Consider the following 22,459-nt stretch of genomic DNA (forward strand, 5'->3'; position numbering starts at 1 on the left):
AGTGGCTGAGGGACAATTGGCAATGGGTAAGTGGGAGATGCCAGTGAAGTGAAGAACCAACGGGCATAAGGTTCCAGCACAGTGGAGAGTGCTGCTCCCACCCCCCAGGCTCTCAAAGACAAGCCTGGAGAGTCAATTAAAAAGATTATTTCGGGGCTTCCCTGGTGGCGCAGTGGTTGAGAGTCCACCTGCCAATGCAGGGGACACGGGTTCATGCCCCAGTCCGAGAAGATCCCACGTGCCGTGGAGCGGCTGGGCCCGTGAGCCATGGCCGCTGAGCCTGTGCGTCCGGAGCCTGTGCTCCACAACGGGAGAGGCCACAACAGTGAGAGGCCTGCATACCACACACACACACAAAAAAAGGTTATCTTAGGGACCTCCTTGGCAGTCCAGTGGTTAAGACTCCATGCTTTCACTGCAGGGGGCACGAGTTTGATCCCTGGTTGGGGAACTAAGATCTCACATCCTGCATTGATCCTGCATCCCGCATGGCGGGGCCAAAAAAAAAAAAAAAAAAAAAGATCATCTTATGATGATGAAGAAAGAAAAAAGGGGAAAGTTGCAAGTTTAAAAACATGTTTATCTTTTCTTTTTAAAAAAGTTATAAAATTTAAATAGTTGATTAAAGTTAAAAATCTACTGTTGCAAAATTGATGTATTCTAAAAGATTTCTGCATCACTTGACTCCAAGTCCAATACACTCTCCATTTTGACCCTGCATTTCTTATAGATCCCACACTTTCAGGTTTTCTTTAGAAAACACGATCTGAGGTTTTACGTTAAGTAATCAGCACTTCAAGTGTACGAAGCTCTGGCTGAGGCGGCAGGAGGCACCCTGGCAGGATGAGGGCCACACGTGGGCTGGGTCCACTGCTGCTGGTGCTCCCCACACGGGACCTGTGAGGCACACCTGGAGCTCCTTCCTTGCCCCATCAGCCCTCCTGGTCTCTCCTGGGGACTCGACCTCCTGGGCTCGGCTCTCCTGCCGGTGGCCAGCCTTGGCTTCATTCCACTTTGATTCTGGTCAGCTCCCACCTTCCTTCTCCACAGAGTTTCAGAACCAAGGAGTGAAACTACAAGAGACCACCACCACGCGGAGATCAGGCTGCCCTGGCTGTGATAGATCCCCTGCCCTCTCTGCCATCCCCACTCTCCATTGTGAGGGGGCTCTGGCCCCGGCCAGGCCCAGCCTTGGCATTCTTTCTCCTCCTCAGGCCATCCTGCGGGCACGGGTACCTTCTCAAGGCTGCGCCGATGGCCCACGCTGACGAACGTCATGCCCAGCTGCTGGCCGATGCAGTAGAGCTCGCTCTCCACCTCCTCGGTCAGGGCACTGGTGGCTTCATCAAGCACTGAGGACAGGACCCAGTGGGAAGAGATGAAGTCCTGCACCAGACCCACCTCTGCTGCTCCTCCAACCCACACCCACCTCCGCTGGGACCTGGTGGGAGGCTGAAAGCTGTTACAGGGACCCTGCCTCAGGGAGAGCGTGGGCCAGAGGAGCTAGGCTCCACCTGGGAAGCCTTCTGCCAGCTGCAGGACAAAACCCCTCAGCTTCCTACCCTATTCCTAATCCACCAGCCACTGCCTAGGACCACTCAATCCAGGGAATCCTAGTTCCCCCAAGGATGTCAGTCCTTAGAAAAGTTCACGCCTCTGCCAGGCACAGCAGAGGGAGGCCCATTCGCTGATGGCAGGGCCTGACGACCGTAACGTCAGAAGCCCCCTCAAGGCTGGCTCCAGCTGCTGCACTGGCACAAAGGTTAAGAACTGGCAGCTTAACATACACCTGAGGATGCCAAGCACTGCTGCCTCATGGGCAGAGCCCTGCCATCCTCTCCTGCAGGGACAGAGATGCCTGGCCAGGCACAGGTGTGCTCTCCTACCCATACCAATGCCTCTCCAGGTGCACACGAACACACGCTGCTATACCTGTGAGCGCAAACGTTACCTGGCTAGCGTGTCTACCTACAGGGCGAACCTCACCTGCGTACTTCGGCTGCAGGTAGAAGAGCCGGGCAAAGGAGAGCCTCTGCATCTCTCCTGGGGACAGAACATCATACCTGAGAAAGGGGAACGAGAGAGGCCCACTGGAGGAAGGAGGCTATAGCTTGGCTTCTGCACAGAATGGTCTGGGCAGGAAGAGGCTCTCAGCGCAGACAGGCTGCCCCAGGACGGATGGATGTCAGCCCCCTTTCCACCACAGCCCCGCTGCCTACACAAGGCGAGGCCAAAATTCTGTACCACGGACATGAACCAGGTCCCCAGCAGCCCAGCAAACCCCTAGAATTTGGGGTCAGAAGTCACTTGATCCCTTGCCCAGGCCTCTGGGACCCACTGTCTTTGGGGGAGCTGGCTCTGGAGCACCCCAACCTCCTTCTTACCAGTTCCAATCGACCTGCTGGTCCAGACCCTCTGTCCTTGCCACCAAGCTGGACTGTAAACACACCCAGAGGGAAAGATGTCCATGAAAGGGCCCATCCCTGCTTCCTGCCGTCCTGAGGACCTCCTCAGGCCCACCACACACACCCGAGACACAGCTACCCCTGGTCGCGTACCAAGGTGGGGCTAGGGGAGCAGTCTGCCCCAGGCAGAGAGAAGCAGTCCGTCAGCCACACTGTTTAGACTTGCTGGAACGTGGTGACCAGAAAAAGCAGGCTGATGCAGATTATTGTTTTAAAATTTGCTAGAGAGTGGACGCTGCTCGTTGCCCGAACCTGGCCAACAGCTCCCACTGCCGATTTATATACCCACTGCCCTGCCCCAGGCCCAGACTTCCAGTCCTGGGGCAGGGACGGTAGGGCCAGCTCCGCTGGGCCAGCACCTGTGGTCAGTGCCACCAGGTGGGCTTGGGCCTCAGGGTCCCTGCCCTCACTCACCAGGCCTGCCAACTCCAGGAACCTCATGATCCTCTCATCATCAGCAGAACCTGCAAAACACAGAAGCCTTCAAGAAGTCAGCTCCTCTGGGTAGCCAGAATAGATGGGGCACATCATGGCCGGGGGCCCCAGAATGTGGGCCAAGGCTCTGAAGCGACAGGTCACAGCACTTCATAAACACGGGAAGGACCCAGTGAAGGAAGTAATCCCTTCCTTTCCTCCAGTGGTGTCTCTCCTCCGGAGGGGGAGACAGAACAAGATGAGGTCAGGGTACAGACCCCCAAATAGTAAACAGTCAAAGGAGGAGGTGGAGGGGACCCCACCTGAAACCAGTAGCCTGGCTGGGGCCTCTTCCAAAAGGTACAGGTGAGGCCACAGTCAGGCAGAGAAGAGACGGTGGGATGGGAGGTTGTGTCCTCAAGAGGCTCAGCTCACCTGAGTCCGGGTAGATCTCCTTCAAGGGATATATCACCTGATAAAAAAAAACCACATGGGCCTAGGGCAAGGGCCAAGGACAGGTGGGGCTGCACACAGCTATCCTCCCTCAGAAACAGCCCCAGGAACTGCCAGAGGCCAGGCTCCTCTCCACCCGAGGAGAGCAAGGAGCATCCTGGCTGAGGGTCCGGTGGGAGAGGCGGCGCTGGCAGACAGCAGGGCAGGGCCCCCAGAATCCAAGCTGGTGTTCAACAAACACATGTGATATTTGGCTTACGGCCTCCACAGGTTAACCTGCCCCCAGAAGTTGCTCTGAGTACATGGCCTAATCCATAGAAGTGAATAAAAAGTCCTTAGAGCCAGGGAGTTCCTGGGCTTGGTTCATTTTATACCCCACCTGCTGTCCCATAGCTCTCCAGGGCTGAGACCTGTCCCACCACCAGGGTCCAGGTTGGGGGCAAGGGGTGGGAGGAGTGGGCCCCGGCTAACCTGCTCCCGAAGGGTCCCGTCAGTGAAGAATGGCTTTTGTGGCAGGAACAGCACCCCGTGGGGTCCAAAGTCCGTCAGCATCTGCACTGTGCCTACAGAAAGCACCATTTTAAGATCTCCCAGAAAGGTAATTGCCCCACACTCTGCTTTCCCAACAAGAGGCTTGATTCTTACACACATACCCCCCACAGGCCAAGGCTGGCTCAGAGCAGGGAAGGCTGGCTCTCACCCCATGTGCTTGCCCAGAGGCCACCCAGAACCCGGAGCAAGGAGGTCTTGCCGGTGCCTGTGTTGCCTGTGATAAGCAAGCTCTGCCCCTCAGAGATCTTCAGGCTCAGATCCTTGATTAAGGGTTTGTTAGAGGAGGGGGCGGAGATGCAGACCCGCTCGAGGAGAAAAGCTGTATCTGTTCGCTCTGTTGCTGGCCATCCCGGGGCCCTAGGGTGCAAGAAGGGAAGAGATGTTGGGAAGATAAGCGGTGTCAGTATTGCTGGGGGCAGAGGGGTAGTTCTTTCTCCTTGGGGGCATCACCTCTGGACTGGAGGGTTGCCATGGGCTGATCTGTGGCCTCAAAACTCATATGCTGAAGCCCCAATGCCTAGTACCTCAGAAGGTAACTGCATTCGGAGACAGGGTCTTTAAAGAGGTGATTACATTAAAATGAGGCCTTTAGGGTAGGGCCCCAATCCAGTATGACTGGTGTCCTTTTAAGAAGAGGGAGAGACACCGGGGTGCACAAGCACAGAGAAAAGGCCATGTAAGGACACTGTGAGAAAGCGGCCATCTGCAAGCCAAGGAGCAAGGCCTCAGGAGAAATCAACCCTGCTGACACCTTGATCTTGGACTTCTAACCTGTAGAACTATGAGAAAATAAACTTCTGTTCTTTAAGCTACCCAGTTTACGGTACTCTGTCACGGCAGCCCTAGCAAACTGATAGAGGTGGACTGGGCACCTGCTCTGCGGCACGCTGGGCAAAGTCCTGCCCATGACTGATCTTAATCAGTCTTATCAGCCATGAACCACAGCTATTATCCCCACGGGGCAGATGAGGAAGCTGAGCCAGGTGGCTGAATAACCTGCTCAGGGGCACAGGGCCGCATCTGTCCAATTCTAATGTTGGTGGCATCACATGCATTTTCATGGCATCGCCGTGTGGCTGATGGTAAGAATGGGAGCGGAAATACTAACACACGTTTGGAGTTTCTGGCTCTCCACGGATGCCCATCTCCCCCACAGAAGAGCATCTCCAGTTCCCTACAGTCCCTGCACCGCCAGCCCCACACCCCCACCTCTGGGCTCAGAGCTGCATGAAGCTTTAATTCTGAACAGAGGCAACAGTTAAGGCATTAGCTCCTAGGAAGACAGTTGAGTGTAGACCCTGAAATTCAGCCTGCTTCCATTTTGAAAGCTTACTCTGTGGCCTCCATCCAAGCACTTTCTATGAACTATGATATCTAATCCCCACAACAACCCTAAGATGAAGGTTCCATTAACGTCTTTTTTTTTTTTTTTTTTGGCGGTACGCGGGCCTCTCACTGCTGTGGCCTCTCCCGTTGCGGAGCACAGGCTCCGGACGCGCAGGCTCAGCGGCCATGGCGCACGGGCCCAGCCGCTCCGCGGCATGTGGGATCTTCCCGGACCGGGGCACGAACCCGCGTCCCCTGCATCAGCAGGCGGACTCTCAACCACTGCGCCACCAGGGAAGCCCCATGTCTTCTCTATAGAGACGAAGAAACTGAGACACAGAACAGTTAAGTAGTTTGCTCAAGAAAAGTGAGGACATGAACAAATCCTTGATGCACAGGAAGGTCAAAAACATCACGGAGCCTGCAAAGATACAGGAATAAAGACACCTCTGGGCCTGAGTGGGGACAAAGAATAGACATGCCCCAAGGAAGGGGACTGGCGGCAGGGCTCAGCGAGGAGGAGGGAATAAAGGAAGACGAGGGATCCAATTCAGATTTTTGTTTTGTTAACTCAGGCCCAGGCAGACTGTACTTTGTTTCCATCAGCTGGGGGATGGTGTAAATAAACACAGATGCCAGAACAGCAACACTGATGGTGAACATTTACAACGAGCCTGGCGTAAGTCAGAGCTTTCCTCATTTGCTCCGCCTAACTCTGCTGCCCGGCTGGGAACGGGCTGGGCTCCAGGGTGCTTCCAGCACCTGCATTCTCCACCACCGAGCTGCACCGCCAGCCCAGCGCTCACCTGGCCAAGTCCCACTCGCTCTCGTCCAGGATCTCCCCATCCCGTGACTTCAGGGTCATGTCCAGCAGGGTCTCCTCAAGTTCCCCGATCCTGGGCGAGAAGTGAAAACCTGAGAAGGGTCTGGGCGCCCAGGTGAAGGCGTTACTCCTTTTTCCCTCTCATGCCCACTAGTATATGGTGAGCTTTTCTGCTCCTTTTTTCATTCTGCTACTTCTCCCTGAGGTACACGCTTTGCTCAGGACCTAGAGGGGCCGGACGCAGCCTCACCTGTGTGTGTAGCCTGCCACATCGGAGAGTGTGGTGGAGAGGTCAATGAGCCGGGTGAAGCAGCTGATGAGGTACATGCACACAAAGGCGTTCTGGACGGGACAGAGGGCAGTGAGCGCGGGCCTTGACTCCAAGGCCCTGGGTGCTGGGCCAAAGGGCAGGGGGGATGGTATGAGGGGGTCCCCAGAAGGGATTCTCACCTTGCTGACCAGGGTGCTGAGCTCTGTGGGGCTCAGGTCTCCGTAGACACCGCTGAAAATGGGGATCGAGATCACGACGTAACTCAGGATGCTGCCCAGATAGTCAAACATGTTGACGCCGACTGCGGAAGACAGAAAGACCTAGGGTGAGAGACTTGGGAAGCAATCCTGTACTCCAAGGGGAACGGGAAGCCAAGCAGGGTCAAGCTGTTCTGGGGATCCTCACTCTCCTGAGGTCATTCATGGCAAAGGCAAACTGATCAGTGCAGAGAGGGAGGAGGGAGTTGTGGGGAGGCAAGCAGACTCCCCCCACCCCCGACCACAGTGGTTCCTGCCTCCCGGGGCTCCCTGCACCTACTGTACAGCCAGAGCTCCTTGGACATCAGCTCCCTCTGGGTCTGAAGGAGTCTCTGCAGCCTGCGGTCTGTCCTCATGTGCTCCACGTGCCCAGCTCTGATGAGAAAGGCCGGGATGTCCACGGGGCCTGGAGAGCCTAAGCCCCCCTCCTCACACTCCCCTTTAGGGACCAAGCCCACCCAAGTGATCTTCCCCGCAGACCCTTTCGGCCACTAGCAGCCAGCCATTGCTTCATTCATTCAACATGGTATTGTCTGTGGAAAGACCATGAACTCTAGACTGGGCAGACCGGATTCAAATCCTGGCTCTGGCCAGTTACTAGCCGGGTGACACTGACAGGTTATTAAGCCTGTCTCAGTTTGCTCATCTATAAAACGGAGCTTATAATACCTACGTAATAGGCTAGAGTGAGAATTTCTGAATGTAAAGCGCCAAGCACATGAGGGGCTCCCAATAAAAAGAACGGCTATTATTAAACAAATATACACGCAGCAGTCACTAGGTGGCAGGCTTGGTGCTAGTGAGCCAGCGAAAGTTTTAGACAAAAGAGCTCCTGTCCTCGAGGAGCTCCCAGTTCAGGGGGGGCAGGCAGATGTGCTGCATTCTTCACCTGGAACGTGGACAGTGTTACGTAAGCCGTGTGTCTTCAGGGCTATGGAAGCAAATAGGCGTGACCCCTAAGGGAGTCTGGAAAGGCGCCCAGGAGGAGGTGACTTGGAGCTTCAAGGATGGGCAGAAATTCTCCAGGCAGAAAGGGTCGGGGAGGACAGAGGAAACGTTTCAGATTTTGCAGGAAGGACAGAGAGGCTGCGGGAAAGCACACTCGGAGCTCCAAGAATCAACCTGCTTTCCCCAGGGCCCAAAGCATCAGCAGTGGCTGCAGAATCCAAAAAAAACCTAGCGCAGGCCCAGCCCTACCTGGTCCCCGCGACCAGCCCCACTCATAGATCCCTGGTATCCTTGGTGCCCCCAAGTGGTGGCAGCTACAAACTGCAGCAGAGACGGACAGAAGAGCAAAGTCCCAGGGCTATTAGATTCAGGTGATCCAAGGAGTAACTTCTCCTTAAACACAAACCTCTGGGCACTTACTGTCAATACAAATACTGAATCCAGAGTCCTCATAGGAGGCAGAGTGCAGGGACCTACTCTGGCCCCGGGGGAAGGAATGGGATTTCACAATGCTGCTGTCAGGAGACCACTTTGCTCCACTAGGACAGTGTCTTGTGGCGAGCAGGTCTTCTGACCTGAGAGGCTCCATTCCCTCCCATGCTACAGAGACAAAGGATCAGCCTTGGACGTCAGGCACTGGCAGAAAGCCATTTTACAGACAGAAAAGCAGAGGCAGAGGCAATGCCTTACAGGCATCAGTAAGATGATGAAGCATTCACTCATTTCATTCTTAGAACAAATGTAGCCCCCATGCTAGGCCACGGAAAGAACCAGTTTCAGAAGCAAATCCATGGACCTAAGGATGAGGCAGACGAGGACAGTGAGAGGTAAGGGGAGAGGGTCACAGCCAAGTGTGAGGATGCCTGGTCCCTGGCCTTGGTGATGGTGGGAGCGTTGTTTCCTTCTCCACCATCTCCACTATCAGCTCTGACAAGGCAGAAGGGGAACTATCCCCACTAGACTCACCTGAAAAAAGCAGCAGGCTCAGCATTCACCCGGATCTGCATGTGCTTGAACCTGGGAAGACCAAAGGCAAATGTGTGCTGACAGTGGACAAGACTGGCCCGTCTCCTTTCAGAGTCCTGGATCCAGAAAACCTCCAGGCAAAGAGGAGCCTGGCTCCACTCCAAGACTGTGGCTGCCTCAGCCCGCGCCTTCCCTGGACTGTCACAGGGTGGGAAATTCCAGGCCTGGGAGGGATGGCAGGAGACCTGCAGCCACGGCAGCCACTTGCCTCTCCAAAGAGGACAGGTGCAGGCCTGCCACGGCTCCTCTTCTTCCCAGGGCCGGGTCTGAAGGAGGAGGCCAAGAAACACAGTAGGGACTGGACCCATCGGCTGACCAGAATAAGGGTGGTTGGAATAGAAGCATGTGAGAAGGCCCAGGGATGATGATGATGATGATGATGATGGCCAACCAGTCACCGTTCTCAGTGCTTTTCATGTATGACTCCTTAATCCTCCTTACAATTCTGTCAGTACCATCCCCATTTTAGAGATAGGAAAACTGAAGTTTAGAGAGGTTAAAGACCCCGCCCAAGACCATACGGCTAGTGACTGGCCTAACTGGGATTTTAACTTAGGCAGCCTTTCTCCAGATCCCATTCCTTAACCATTACACCTGGCCCAGAAACCTCAAGCAAGGGAGACACACCTGAAATCCCCCTCCAGCTTCTCCTGCTGCACCAGCTTTGCCACAATGGGACCCATCAACATTTTGTTCACCACGGTTCCCAGAATGAAATACCCAAAGATGCTCACAGGCCCGAGCCAGCCGGTGCTGAAAGGCAGAGAGAGGGAGGGTGTGGGGAGTGACATATCCCCACAGGCCTCTGCTCTGACTCCTGCCCCGTTGGGCAGCCCCTGTCCCATCTCAGAGCCCTGTGCGACTTCTACTCCTGTGCGGGGGCATCTGGTACCTTGACACTGACACACCACAGGGCCATAGGGAGGGCAGGGGCCCAAGCATGCAAGACAGGAAGACTTCCTGGGGTGCAGGTGGGAGGGAGGGAAGACCAGCCTCTCGTGGACCCTGACCAGGGAGAGCTGACTCCTGCCCAATGTGAGGGAGGGACTCTGGGGCATCACCAGGCAGGGGAGGAGGAAGGGCTCCGGCAGGAGGAGAGCCTTCACCTCTGGAAGCACTGATAGGTGTAGTAGACGAGGGTGAAGGGGGAGATGATCAGCTTGCTGGCCATGCTGCTGAGCTGCCGGCAGAACCGCTCCACGTCCTGACTGATGCGCTGGTCCCTGGAGCCAACGACACACAGTGACTAGGCCCAGGGAGCTGGGCTTGAGGGTTGAGAGAGCTAAGGCAGTTCCAGGTTACCTCTTATTCTGACCTTGCCTTTCAGTGCTGTCAGCAAAGACCCCGTGGGAAGGTGGACCCAGACAAGGGCTGGTTTCCTAGAGGCAACGAGACCCTTAGGACTTTCGAACAGGGCTCTGAAGAGTTGCTTCCTATGGTGCCTCCGTCTACCCCTCAGAAAAAATGGCAACTGAAAGGGCCAGCACACGAGGGTCCTGAGCCAGCTCTGAGCAGAGCCAGAGAAAAAGCCCGAGGGTAGAGGATCCGCGTTTCCGGATGATCAGGAAAGCTCCCTCACTTACCTCACTCCTCCCAACCTCTCTCTCACGAGCCTGAGCCTGCCCCCATGTTAGCTATCTGGCTGTGGAAGTTGTGTACAGGTTGAGCCATAGAGAAGAGGCCTAGAAGAGGAGGTTAAGAAGCAGCAGCGGCCTCCCAAGAGTCTTTGCTGCAAAGCTCCACTTGAGCTGAGGAGAGGTTACGTCAGGCAACAGAGTGCTTAGGATGGTGTGGAGTGGGGAAAGAATGAGGGTGAAGAGAGACCCACGTGTCCCAGCCCACCACCAAGGCCACACCGACTCCTATTCCCAGTGAGACGTGAGCTTTGGCAAGTCACTTGCATTCTCTGGGCTTCAGTTGCCTCACGTGTAAGGGAACCTGGGGCTTAGTGAACCTAAGAGAGGTGATAGAATGGTGACTGGAATCCCAGACTGAGCCCTAGACAGCAGTAGTTTTTTACTGCTGAAAACTGGAGCGCTGCTCTTCTAGCTTTTTCTACCAAGGACACTGTCTTCAGAGGGTGCCTTATCTGGAAGCCCAGGATATGAAGTGGACACAAGGGAGCTGCTCTTGGCCTCTTCCTTTTAGCTCCCTGTCCTCAGCTTTGCAGCCTCTCCGGGGTCCTCTGCAGGGCACCCTTCGCCCTGGGCTCTGGGCAGCACCATTTGCAGATAACGGTGGATGACCTCACGGGGTCTGCCGCAGGGGGTCTCCAGGGCTGTGTGAGCCCAGGTGGACGAACCACGCAGAGGGTAGCAAGGACTGAGAGGGGGCGCCTACGGGTTATCGATGTCATCCCGCAGCACGTTGAGGGTGTAGTACACGCGGCCCCGGAAGTAGAGGCGGTGGAGGTGCTCGGTGAGGTCCTTCCTCCAGCTCACATACAGCAGGTTGCAGGTGAACTGGTCAAAGCTCTTCAGCTGTGCAGTGGGGGAGACAAGGGGAAGGGAGAGATGCAAGTCTCTTTCTACCAAGTCTCGGCTCCAAGCTCAGGCTGGCGCAAAGCCTCTGCTGACCAGTCCCAGCCCATTCGGCTGTCCACTCAGCACTTGAGCCTGTTAGAGCGTCAAGTCACGGGGTTCATCCCTTCCTCATTCACTCATGTGTTTATTGACTGCACCAAATATTGAAGGGCTTACCAAAGGCAAGGCCTTCTAGCCTCCTCTACAGCGTATTGTCTTACATCTCCAGAGCACATGAGCTTCTGGAGATTGGGAACAATATCTTCTATTCCACTTATGTTCTTACTTTTCTGTCCCCCAAAACTTGGAACAGGGTCTGACTACATAGGTGCTTACTGACCGAAGACCCATCAAAAGTGCCAAAGTGTGATGAGAAGTGGCTTCCCCAAGAAAACAGGTAGTGCAGCCTGACAGAGAGCATTAGGCTTGAGTCCTAAGAGCCCTGACTCTCATCATCCCGTTTATGGAGCCCCTGTACGCTAAGCACGAGGGAAGTAACAATGAGCTCACAGTCTAGTGAGGACACAGACGATCACAAGGGTGTAAGGATTGTCAGAGCAGAGCTGAACTCAAAGGATCAGTAGTCGAAGGGGCAGAGTTTGGTGGAGGAAACATGAAGGACAAGCTGAGGAGGACGTGAAGGAGGTGACAGCGGAGGAATTGTGAAAAGTGAGCAGGTGTTAAGCAAGTGAACAAGGGGTGAGGGAAGGAGGCCATTTTGCAAGAAAGCAGCAGGTGCAAAGGCTGGGAGATATGACAAGTGCCAGGCTCAGGTACAGCCTCAGCCCCCCCCAGAGGACAGCAGCAGCTCTGGCTGCTGAGCCCAGTTTTCAAGTGCTCCGAGCTCCCTGAAGCAAGAGTTCTGGGAATGGAAGGGACAAGGATCATTTCCACCAAATGCTGGATTAAACCAGAATCCTGTGGCCAAGCCCCAGGAGCTTGAAACACTCTGGGAATTGGTCCCATGTGGGCCAACAGCAAGATCAATGCCCTGCCTAGAGTTCCCAGAAGAGGGAGGGAACACACACCCACAGCTTGGTTCCTGCTTCCTGGTGGCTAAGTCCCACTGGGCGCAGGAGAGGCATCACACTAGACTGGAGAGGAAGAGAGACACAGGGAGAAGACCTTACCACGGAGTTGAGGACGATGAGCACAACAGCCAGGAACGTCAGGGTCTTAAACCCATTTAAATCTTTGTTTCCTAGGACCCCAAAGTACTGACTGGGAATCAAGCCAACCCGGTAGATCACCAGTTGTTCTGGGGGGAAGGAGAGGAGTCAGGAATCAGTGATGAGGGGTGAGAAAAGACAGAGGGAGGCTTCCTCGAGTCCTTGCCTCATCAACACCCCACAGAAGGAAAAGACCTCAAACCAGGGCTGCCCTCCCCCCACCGGCCTGGGTTCATTCACTCACCCAGTAGGGCCACACACAAAAGGGTCAGGAACATCAAGGCATTCTGTGATGACCAAGAGGGAAACAAAACCTTCTGTATCTGCAGGAACCGCTGGAAAAATTGCAGATCTAACCTGGGCCTGAAGAAGAGAAGCAGGAGAAGCAAAGTCCTAAAAGGACAATGGAGCCTTAGAGAGCAGTTACCAAGCTTATCTACAGCTGTTGGTGGGCAGGGCGCAGGCCATGCAGAAAGAATGGTTTACGAATGCTGAAGATGGTAGGAGGGAAACAGACCAGGGGATAAAAAGGAATTTAAGTTGATAAATGCTATGAAAGCTTATTTACCAAAAACCTATAGCTAAATTAATAAAGAAACTTTAGCCACATCCTCTTTTTTGGTCACAAACAAGACAAGGAAACCCATTACATCAAGGATTTTAAGCTCCTGGCTAAAGCAATAAAGAAAAAAAAAGAAATGAGGTAAAAGGAATGAAAGAAGAGATTAAATTGTCATTATTTTCAGAGGATGTGATCATTTACATAGGAAACACAGCAAAGCAATAGACAAAATGTCAGTGGGACTTCCCTGGTGGTCCAGTGGCTAAGACTCCACACTCCCAATGCTGGGGGCCTGGGTCCGATCCCTGGTCGGGGAACTAGATCCCACAGGCATGCCGCAACTAAAGATCCCGCACGCTGCAATAAGGATCCCGCACACAGCAATGAAGATCCTGCATGCCTCAACTAAGACCCAGCATAGCCAAAATAAATATTTTTTTTAAAATAGACAAAACGTTAGAAATAAAAGGAGTCCAGCAATGTTGCTAGATACAGGGTTAACACATGAGTATCAATAACCAACAATAACCAACTAGCAAATATAAAGAAAATAAGATGTCATTTACAGAAGTACAGAAAAACCATAAAATATCCAGGAATTAACTTTAAAAAAGAATGTATAAGACATTTTGGAGGAAAAACCAAAAGCTCTATTATAGGATGTGAAAGAAGACTTAAATAGAAAGACTTCATTTCTAATAGAAGTCTGTAACTGCAATGCAATACCAGTCAAAACCAGGAGTTCTTTAAGGAACTGTATATGGAAATATAAAGGTCCATGAATTAGTCAGGACAACTGTGAGGAACAGGAAAGAAACCCACCTAAAGCATCAGGTTATTAAGACATATCATATTACAGGGTTGGAGTAATAACAAAGTGTGGTATGAATACAGGAACAAAAAGACCATGGAACGGAAAGACCAAAAAGAAAAAATTCACCTGTGTTTACCTGGGCACATATAGAGATTATATCACAAGAAAGGGCATATTAAACACACATTATATGCCAAGCCCATACTACGTGCCCAGTACTGTTCTACACATTTTATGTGTATTAATTCATTTAATAATCACAACCCTAAAGATGAGGACCTGAGGGTAAAAAGGTTAAGTAACTTGCCTTGTCACCCACCTGGTAAGTGGCAGCCTTAGGGTTTGAACACAGGCAGCCTGGCTCTGTGCTCTTAACTATGCTGTACAGCTTCTCTAATTTTTAATTATTAATTAATCTGTCATTAATTGAAGAAGGTAGAGAAAAATTTAGGTCATTACCTCAAACTATGTATAAAAATAAACTTTAGGGCTTCCCTGGTGGCGCAGTGGTTGGGAGTCTGCCTGCTAATGCAGGGGACACGGGTTCGATCCCTGGTCTGGGAGGATCCCGCATGCCGCGGAGCAACTAGGCCCGTGAGCCACAATTACTGAGCCTGCGCATTTGGAGCCTGTGCACCGCAACAAGAGAGGCTGCGATAGTGAGAGGCTCGCGCACCGCGATGAAGAGTGGCCCCCGCTTGCCACAACTAGAGAAAGCCCTTGCGCAGAAACAAAGACCCAACACAGCCATAAATAAATAAAAATAAAAATAAAAAAGAGTTCCAATTTCAACGGTCAGATACTCTTAAAAAAAAAAAATAAAAAAATAAACTTTAAAAACTCCAAATGGATTAAAAATCTAAATGTGAAAAGTAACATTACTTAGTTAATAGAATATAGAAATATCTTAATGAAAATATAATGGAAGGTATTTCTCAAATAAGACCCCCAAACCACAAACTATGAAGCAGGAAAACTAACAGATTTAACTTAGAATTAAGTATTTTTGTTCAACATACTGCCACAGATTAAAAGACTTGGAGAAGTTACTTGCAGAGTGGAAAATAAACAAGGTAATAAAATCTAGTCCATATAAGTAATGACTGCATCAGGAAGACAGGAAATCCATAGGAAGTGGGAAAAGGATATAAATAAGGGGACACCCAAATGCTTAACAGAGGAAAATTAACACAATGGGACACCACCTTACACTAATCAGGTCGATAAACAGAAAACCAAACAATACCAAACACTGGGCGGCGGGGTGGGGTGTCGGTCGTTAAGAAGCAGCAGGAACCTTTACGCAATGCTGTTGAGAAGTTGGGTGTGACCATTCCAGAGAACAAATTTAGCAGAATTAAGTGACCTAGCATCCTACCCTGGGATGGATAGTCCAAAGAAGATCACCCATATCCACAAAGGAGGCAAGTGGTGCGTAAAAGCTGGAAGCAATCTAAGTGTCCGTCACTAGGGTAATGTATACGTAAACTGGGGTCTAACGCACTTAGGTAGCACCATGCAGCACTCAGAAGTGCAAACTAGATTACTATACCATGGATGATCTCAAAAACACCATGTTGAGTAAAAAGTTTTAAAAAAAATCACAGTATGTTATGAGGGCGGAAGGTGCTCCTTCCCCACACAGCCCCGAATAGGACGTCCCGAGGCCCGGTCCTCCTCCCCAGCCGCCGTACTCACCGGGTGCCAGCCCGGGGCGCGGGCCCCCGGACCGCCATGACCCGGGATCCGACCGACGCGGGAGCCCGGTAGCCCCCGGGTCCGCTCACGGTAAAGTCCGAAGAACTCGCTGCCGCGGAAGAGGGGAGGGGCCCCGGCACCCGGCTACCACAGAGACGGGCGGATAGAGAGGAAGGCGCAGGGAGACGCAGCCGCTCCCGGAAGCGACCGACTTCTCGAAAAGAACCACAGGGCTGAGTCTGTTGACCCGGCGCCTAGAGCGCCCCCTCCTGGATATGGGAAGTTTCCCCTTTGGCAAGAAGTAGCCGAGAATGTGACTGAAGTATTTTACAAGTATTTTAAGCTCTGAATATAGATGTTTCATACATTCTCCCAAAGAAGCCAGAGTGATCTTTTAACAACATGTCTGGCTTCCAATTTCAGGTAGAATAAAATCCAAACGTTTCCATGGCACAAGTGATCCAGCCCTCTCCCCTTGGTCTTCATTGAACAGGCCCCTCTATTTTGGCCTCAGGGTCTTTGCCTGGATCAGTCTTCTCCCTAGCCTAGAGCTTTTAGTGGCTGGCACATTCTCATCATTAGTTCAAATGTCAGCTGCTCACCCTACCTAGACCATGCTGTCCTTGCCCCATCATTCACTGTTGCATTATACTTTTATTTTCTTCATAATATTTATCACTGTCTGAAATCATCTTGTTTCGTTGCTTATTGTTTGTCTTCCTTTATAGGAATAAATTTCATTGAGCAGGGACTCTGTCTTGCTCATTGTTGTATTCCCAACATCAAACACTGCTAGTACATAGTAAGTGCTTAGTAAACATGTTAAATGTTGAATGAATGAAATGCTTATCAAGTGGCTGATCACAAGCAGCATGATCTCACAGGGCCCTAAATTTGAACCCGGATGTACCTTTCCACCTTCTTTCAATCCTTATTAAGTGTCAACTATATTCCAAACACTCAACAAGATACATGTATCACCTGTCTTCTTGGAGTTGCCAGTCTAGCTGGGAAGGCCAACCAGTTGACAGTTTTGGTTGTCTTTATGAAGCACTATGACAAACTGCTCTACAGCAGGGTTTCTCAACCTTGGCACTACTGACTTTTTGGGCCTGATCATTCTTTCTTTGGCGAGTGGAGAGTCTGTCCTGTGTATGGTAGGAGGTTGAGCCGTATCCCTGACATCTACCCACTAGATTCCAGCAGCACGACCCCAGATCCAGTTGTGCCAACCAAAAATGTCTCCAGACATTGCCAAATGTTCCTTGGTGGGTGGGGGTGGGGAGGAGCAAAATCCTAGCCTTGTCCCAGCCCCCAGCACTGAAAACCACTGTCGCAGAGCCATAGAGAGGGCCATCCGACTCAGGATGGGGAAAAGGAGAGAGAAGATAACTGAGTGATTCCTCGACATGGCAAGAGCTTAACTATTCCCAAGTGTGATTTCCTAAGTATGTCTTTGTTACTTTGAAAATCAAACAAATAAACACATCAGGATACAATTTCGGAAAAATTAAATAGGCAACAAGAGTATCAAGGCGAGCAACCTCACCTTGCTAGGGAAATCCAGGTTTGTAGCTCTTGTTGCCTTTCACTCTCAATAGTGTTCTGCTTTGGGGTTTGTCCCAGGGCTCTTCATGCTGTATATTACTTTAAACTTTACAAAATGCTATATATATCATATTGTTCATTAATAGTTCAGTTTATATTTCTAAATTATCTTTTGAATAACTTCCAACACTTTAATCCTGAAGCGGAGTAGTGGGAAACCTAATGAAACACCTAAAATTAAAAAAAAAAAATTCTTGGGACTTCCCTGGCGGTCCAGTGGTTAAGAGTTTGCCTTCCAGTGCAAGGGGTGCGGGTTTGATCCCTGGTTGGAGAGCTAAGATTCCCTATGTCTCGCGGCCAAAAACCCAAAACATAAAACAGAAACAATAATGTAACAAATTCAATAAAGACTTTAAAAATGGTCCACATCAAAAAAATCTTTAAAAAAACTTCTTAATATCAAATATCCTGTTAAAATTTCCAATTGTAACTCTGATATTTCCCTTTTTTTTTTACTTAAAAAAAATCAGGATCTAAATAAGGTCCACACATTGCAGTCAATCAATATGTCTTTTGAGACCCCTTTTTTTTTTTTTTTTTTTTGCGGTATGCGGGCCTCTCACCGCTGTGGCCTCTCCCGCTGCGGAGCACAGGCTCCGGACGCGCAGGCCCAGCGGCCACGGCCCACGGGCCCAGCCGCTCCGCGGTATATGGGATCCTCCCAGACCGGGGCACGAACCCGTACTCCCTGCATCGGCAGGCGGACTCCCAACCACTGCGCCACCAGGGAGGCCCTGAGACCCCTTTTTTAAAAAAAAAATTATTTATTTATTTATTTATTTTTTTTTGCGGTACGCGGGCCTCTCACTGCTGTGGTCTCTGCTGTTGCGGAGCACAGGCTCCGGACGCGCAGGCTCAGCGGCCATGGCTCACGGGCCCAGCCGCTCCGCGGCATGTGGGATCTTCCCAGACCGGGGCACAAACCCGCGTCCTCTGCATCGGTAGGCGGACTCCCAACCACCGCGCCACCAGGGAAGCCCGAGACCCTTTTAATCTATAGGTTCCTCCTCCATCACCTTAGATTAACCACTGTCATCTCTCTCCTGTCTTGCAAAAACCTCCTAATTGGTTTCCCCACTTGAATTCTTGCTACTGTTCTAATGCAGTTCCTACACAACAGCCAGGGATACTGCAAAAATCAGATCAATACCTCGCTTAAAACTCTTCAGTGGTACCAAAGGCTCTAGTGCCCTCGCTCCACCAACCACAACCTTTTTAGGCACTGGGAAACAACCTAGTGCCCTCCACTCTTCTGTTCATCTCTACTCTTCCTTCATCTCCAGTGTAATGTCCCTTCCCCAGAAAGCCCTCTCCTGACCACTTTCTCTAAAGAAAGACTCTATTATTCCTTCCCATAGCACCCCATATTTTCTCCTCATGGCACTTATCGAAGCTTGTTATTATATTTTCATTTTGTGTGCTTACTTTATGAATGCCTCTCTCTCCACAGACTATCAGCTGCATGAGGGCAGGGACCATGTCCACTGTATTCACCATTGTCCAGGAGCACTTAGTAAGGGCACAATAAATATTTGTTGAACAAAGATGAACAAGACAATTAACCTCACAAAACACACAGGCCATTGTCTCTGCTCATACTGTTTAATACTAGGACTGAAATTCCCCTTTTCCAGCTACCAGACTTGGGGCTACTTCCTCTGTCATACAAAGACAAAGAGTTCTTTTTTTTGGTTAAAGAAAAAAAAAAAGGAAAGTAATTTGATAATAACTATCAAGCTTTAGATGATGCCATAGTTTCACTTCCAGGTCTTCTCTTATAAATATATTTACACAAGAGCGCAAAGGTTAATCACGAGGGTGTTTCTGCAGTGTGGTACGTAGGTAATAGCAAAACCCTAGAAACAACCCGAATTTCTATCAAAGGAGGAAAGGGTAAAATAGTATGACACAATCACTTTATGGAATACACTTTGCATCCCTTAACAAGAATGAGAGAGGCTGCATGGCCATAGTGGTTCAGAGTATGGGCTTCAGAGCCAGATTGCATGGGTTCAAATCCCTGCTCTACCACTTAATATCTGTGTGACCTTGGGCAAGTTGCCTCAGTTTTCTTATCAGGGAGCTGTGGGAAGTATCTAAACAGCACCTGGCAATGATCAGGGCAAAATGGTGTACTATATAGTAGCATGGGAGAAATGCCTATGTTGTATTGTCTCACTCATTTTTAATTAACTAGTTTAATGGAAAAATTTAAAAACACATGATAAAAAAATTCACACAGGATCATTAGGCATATAGTGAAAAATAAGTGTGTCTCCTGCTCCAGAGACAACTACTGTTCACAGTTTCTTAGGAATCTTTACAAAAATGTTTCATGTAAATGCAAACTTATATGTGTGATTATTTTGCACATACACACACATACACACACAAACACACAGCCTTACCCATTCCTTTTAAACACTCTGCCTTGAAGCTTGCTTTTTAGATTTTATAGTATATCTTGGAGATAATTCCATATCACACAGACCCACCTCATTTTTCCCCACTGCATAGTACTCCACTGTATAGAGAAGCTTTTTTTTTTTAAATTTCTTGGCCGCACAGCATGAGGCATCTTAGCTCCCCAGCCAGGGACCAAACTGGTGGCCCCTGCAGTGGAAGTGAAGATTCTTAACCACTGGACCACCAGGGAAGTCCCTAGAGAAACTATCCAGTTCCCTATTGATGGACATTTTAGTGATTTATAGTTGCTTGCTATTACATAGAATGTTGAAATGAATATCCTTGGATATAGCCAAAATATGATTAATTTTAAAAGATGGCATACTCCATATTTTATTTGAAAAAAAGCATATTTGTGTGTGCATGAGCATATACCTATTTAAAATGATTAGAATCTGTAGGAATTAGGAATGCAAGGAATGGAGAGAGCAAAAGACAGTTTGAACGAAAGAGCCTGTGTGTTTAAATGGGGTTTTTTTGTTTTTTTAAATGTGACCTGCACAGTAAAACCTTCCCAGAGGTTGTCTCTTAATAAGAAAAAATTACTTCATCTTCTGACCCTCCCAGCTCCTGGTTCACACCTCAGTAATAGACAGAGTTCTTCCTTCTCATCTCTCCTGCTAGCCTGCCAGTCATCTTCATGTCCTGTAATACTCAGCCCAGTGCCTGGCACGTAGGTGTTCACTAAAGAGTTCTGGAATGAATGAAGCTACTCCTCTGACCCCAGTTTGCCTGCATATAAAATTAGGATGGTAGGGCTTCCCTGGTGGCGCAGTAGTTGGGAGTCCGCCTGCCGATGCAGGGGACACGGGTTCGTGCCCCAGTCCGGGAAGATCCCACATGCCGCGGAGTGGCTGGGCCCGTGAGCCATGGCCGCTGAGCCTGCGCGTCCAGAGACTGTGCTCCGCAATGGGAGAGGCCGCAGCAGTGAGAGGCCTGCGTACCACAGGAAAAAAAAAAAAAAATAGGATGGTAAAGTGGACCCACAACTCATGGCCATCGTGGGAAATTATTGAGCAATGTGAATGCTCTTGAAAAAGATGAAACAGTGTGTAAAAATACTCAAGAATAGCCACTGAATCTGAAACTTATCCTATGGGCTGACCAGGTCAAAACACCTGCAGTGTAGCTGGTTCAAAGGCTCATGGCAGCTTCCCCACAAGACCAGCCTGTTAAATTTATTTTCTGACAAAAGAAGGACAGAGCAGGAGGGATCGAGTTGTTAGCCAAGCAGAGCCCTGCTGTCAGGTCTTCTAGATCTGAAATCATCTGGGCCTGTTCCACTCCAGATGTAGATCATTTTGGAAAGATTTGCCCCCTGAGCTGTACGTCTGTTAAAAAGTTTAAGTTTTCATATTAGAAATCACCCAAGCGTTGATTTGATTTCACCCAAGGATAACTCCTTGATTGTAGAGTAATCTTAGAGGGGTGAGGAGCTGAGGCTGACGAAAATAATTCATTCAGCTTTCAATAAATGTTTACTGAGCACCTACTCTCTATGTGCCAGGCATTGTTCTAGGTGCTAGTGATACAGCAGTTTCAAAACAAAAAGTCGAGCCAGCGCCGGAAGTTGGCTGCTGTACAGCGGTGAGGCGGAATCTGTTCGGAAAAGAAGAGAAGTTTCTCCGTGTTACGTGGGGACAACCATGGACACCGAGAAGGACGTTCAACCCCCAAAGCAGCCAATGATATATATCTGTGGAGAATGTCACACAGAAAATGAAATAAAATCAAGGGATCCAATCCGTTGCAGAGAATGTGGATACAGAATAATGTACAAGAAAAGGACTAAAAGATTGGTGGTTTTTGATGCTCGATGAAAGATGAAATTCAGAGGAATGTCTTCATTTGGATTTGGATTTGCTATTAATGTTGTCGTATAGCTTTTTATTAGTGTACTTTATGAATACAACTATATACAAATGATTTCGTTTTAAAAACCATATTGTATTTAGGTATCAAGAGCTTATATAAAGATATTTTTGTTCAGTTACATGGTTTGTAATTTAATTTTATCGTATATGTAATCTGACACACAATGCAGCTTAAAAGTGCTTCCCCAAACTACACTTTAATCAAAACCTAGAATCATCTGGGGCCCTTGTTAAAAATGAGGTTTGCTAGGGCCCTTTAAAGGTCTGATTAAGTAAGTTCCTAGGAAACCACTGTTTTACATCACCAATTATTTGTAAACTCTCCAGCCTCATTTTGTATAGAGTATACCAATGCACTTACTGTCAGTGTGCATACCTCATTTTGAGTTATAATTTATTTGTTAACTTGGCATAGGCCTTTCTGTATTTGTATATAATGCTTGACTGTTTTTTAAATCTTCGGCAAGGGAAAAGAAACTTTAATGGTTGCTTTATCTAAGGCAAAATCAACCCCAAGTAAAGTGGATGAAGCAGACTATTAAGGCAGGTGCAGTTTCCCAGGTGTAATCATTCATTAAGGTAAAAAACTGCTTTCAGGATATAGAAAAAATAGGAGTTGGTTTACACTAAATTGGATGAATGTTTAAAGCTTTTGCCTTGATCTTAGGCATATGGATGCTCAGATACTCCATCTGTTCCAGGATTCGATTAGATATATTTCAACTTTGTTAATAGTTTTGTGTGTCTCGCACATTCAAAGTATTAACTGTGCAACTGTGCCGTTTAAAAAAGAAAACAAAGCATTGTTTCTACTACCATCCTCAAATATTAAGTTCTGTAAATTTATTATGTGCTATACAAAGTACTACCATACTCAAGATTTTTAAAGAGTGCTTCCTTGGTCCAGGTTTTCCTGGACTGTGGCTTTCATAATTTTGTCATTCTGCCATGTTCCTTCTTGAGCTTGTCCTTTTTGTACAAGAGTCCCAATAAATATCTCTTTATGACAGCCTCCTAAACCACACACACAAAAAAAAGTCCCTGCCTTCAAGACCTTAAGCAGATACAAGGACTTGCCTGGTGGTCCAGTGGTTAAGACTTCACCTTCCAGTGCAGGGGGTACGGGTTCCATCCCTGGTTGGGGAGCTCAGATCCCACATGCCTCACAGCCAAAAAACCAAAACATAAAAAAAACCAGAAGCAATATTGTA

The 22,459-nt window shown here is 49.4% G+C and overlaps 2 protein-coding genes across 6 annotated transcripts; one reads left to right on the forward strand and one right to left on the reverse strand.

Annotated features, from left to right (window-relative positions):
* Positions 1-862: 862 nt before the first annotated feature.
* ABCD4 (ATP binding cassette subfamily D member 4) lies at positions 863-15,444 on the reverse strand. 5 transcript variants are annotated; one of them, XM_082617543.1, is made up of 19 exons: positions 15,301-15,444; positions 12,471-12,589; positions 12,188-12,315; positions 10,876-11,015; positions 9,642-9,758; positions 9,163-9,288; positions 8,476-8,526; positions 6,842-6,936; positions 6,484-6,605; positions 6,284-6,375; positions 6,017-6,106; positions 4,033-4,241; positions 3,804-3,895; positions 3,315-3,351; positions 2,880-2,929; positions 2,385-2,437; positions 1,987-2,063; positions 1,237-1,352; positions 863-1,073 (listed from the first exon to the last, which is right to left on the reverse strand). In XM_082617543.1, exons 1-19 carry the CDS (start codon positions 15,336-15,338, stop codon positions 1,005-1,007), a joined length of 1,821 nt encoding a protein of 606 aa, XP_082473669.1. In that variant the 5' UTR covers positions 15,339-15,444; the 3' UTR covers positions 863-1,004. The 5 variants fall into 5 exon arrangements, with proteins under 5 accessions (XP_082473669.1, XP_082473670.1, XP_082473673.1 ...); XM_082617544.1 differs by lacking the exons at positions 9,163-9,288; positions 9,642-9,758; XM_082617547.1 differs by lacking the exons at positions 12,188-12,315; positions 12,471-12,589 and having other exon boundaries at positions 15,301-15,431.
* Positions 15,445-20,943: 5,499 nt separating this feature from the next.
* LOC309803274 (DNA-directed RNA polymerases I, II, and III subunit RPABC4-like) lies at positions 20,944-21,367 on the forward strand. Its single transcript, XM_082619288.1, has one exon. The coding sequence runs from the start codon at positions 21,021-21,023 to the stop codon at positions 21,192-21,194; it is 174 nt and encodes a 57-aa protein (XP_082475414.1). The 5' UTR covers positions 20,944-21,020; the 3' UTR covers positions 21,195-21,367.
* Positions 21,368-22,459: the final 1,092 nt, after the last annotated feature.

This window comes from Mesoplodon mirus (genome assembly GCF_964341445.2).
Source record: "Mesoplodon mirus genome assembly, chromosome: 4".
Lineage (NCBI taxonomy): Eukaryota > Metazoa > Chordata > Mammalia > Artiodactyla > Ziphiidae > Mesoplodon > Mesoplodon mirus.

Excerpts from the sequence above, each read along its gene's own strand:
- LOC309803274 (XM_082619288.1), top strand. The coding sequence starts at position 21,021 with ATGGACACCGAGAAGGACGTTCAACCCCCAAAGCAGCCAATGATATAT.
- ABCD4 (XM_082617543.1), bottom strand. The coding sequence starts at position 15,338 with ATGGCGGTCCGGGGGCCCGCGCCCCGGGCTGGCACCCG. Across the intron at positions 6,107-6,283 it reads GTGGCAGGCTACACACACAG|GATCGGGGAACTTGAGGAGA; the intron begins GTGAGGCTGCGT and ends CTTCTCGCCCAG. Across the intron at positions 3,896-4,032 it reads CCTCTGGGCAAGCACATGGG|GCACAGTGCAGATGCTGACG; the intron begins GTGAGAGCCAGC and ends TGCTTTCTGTAG.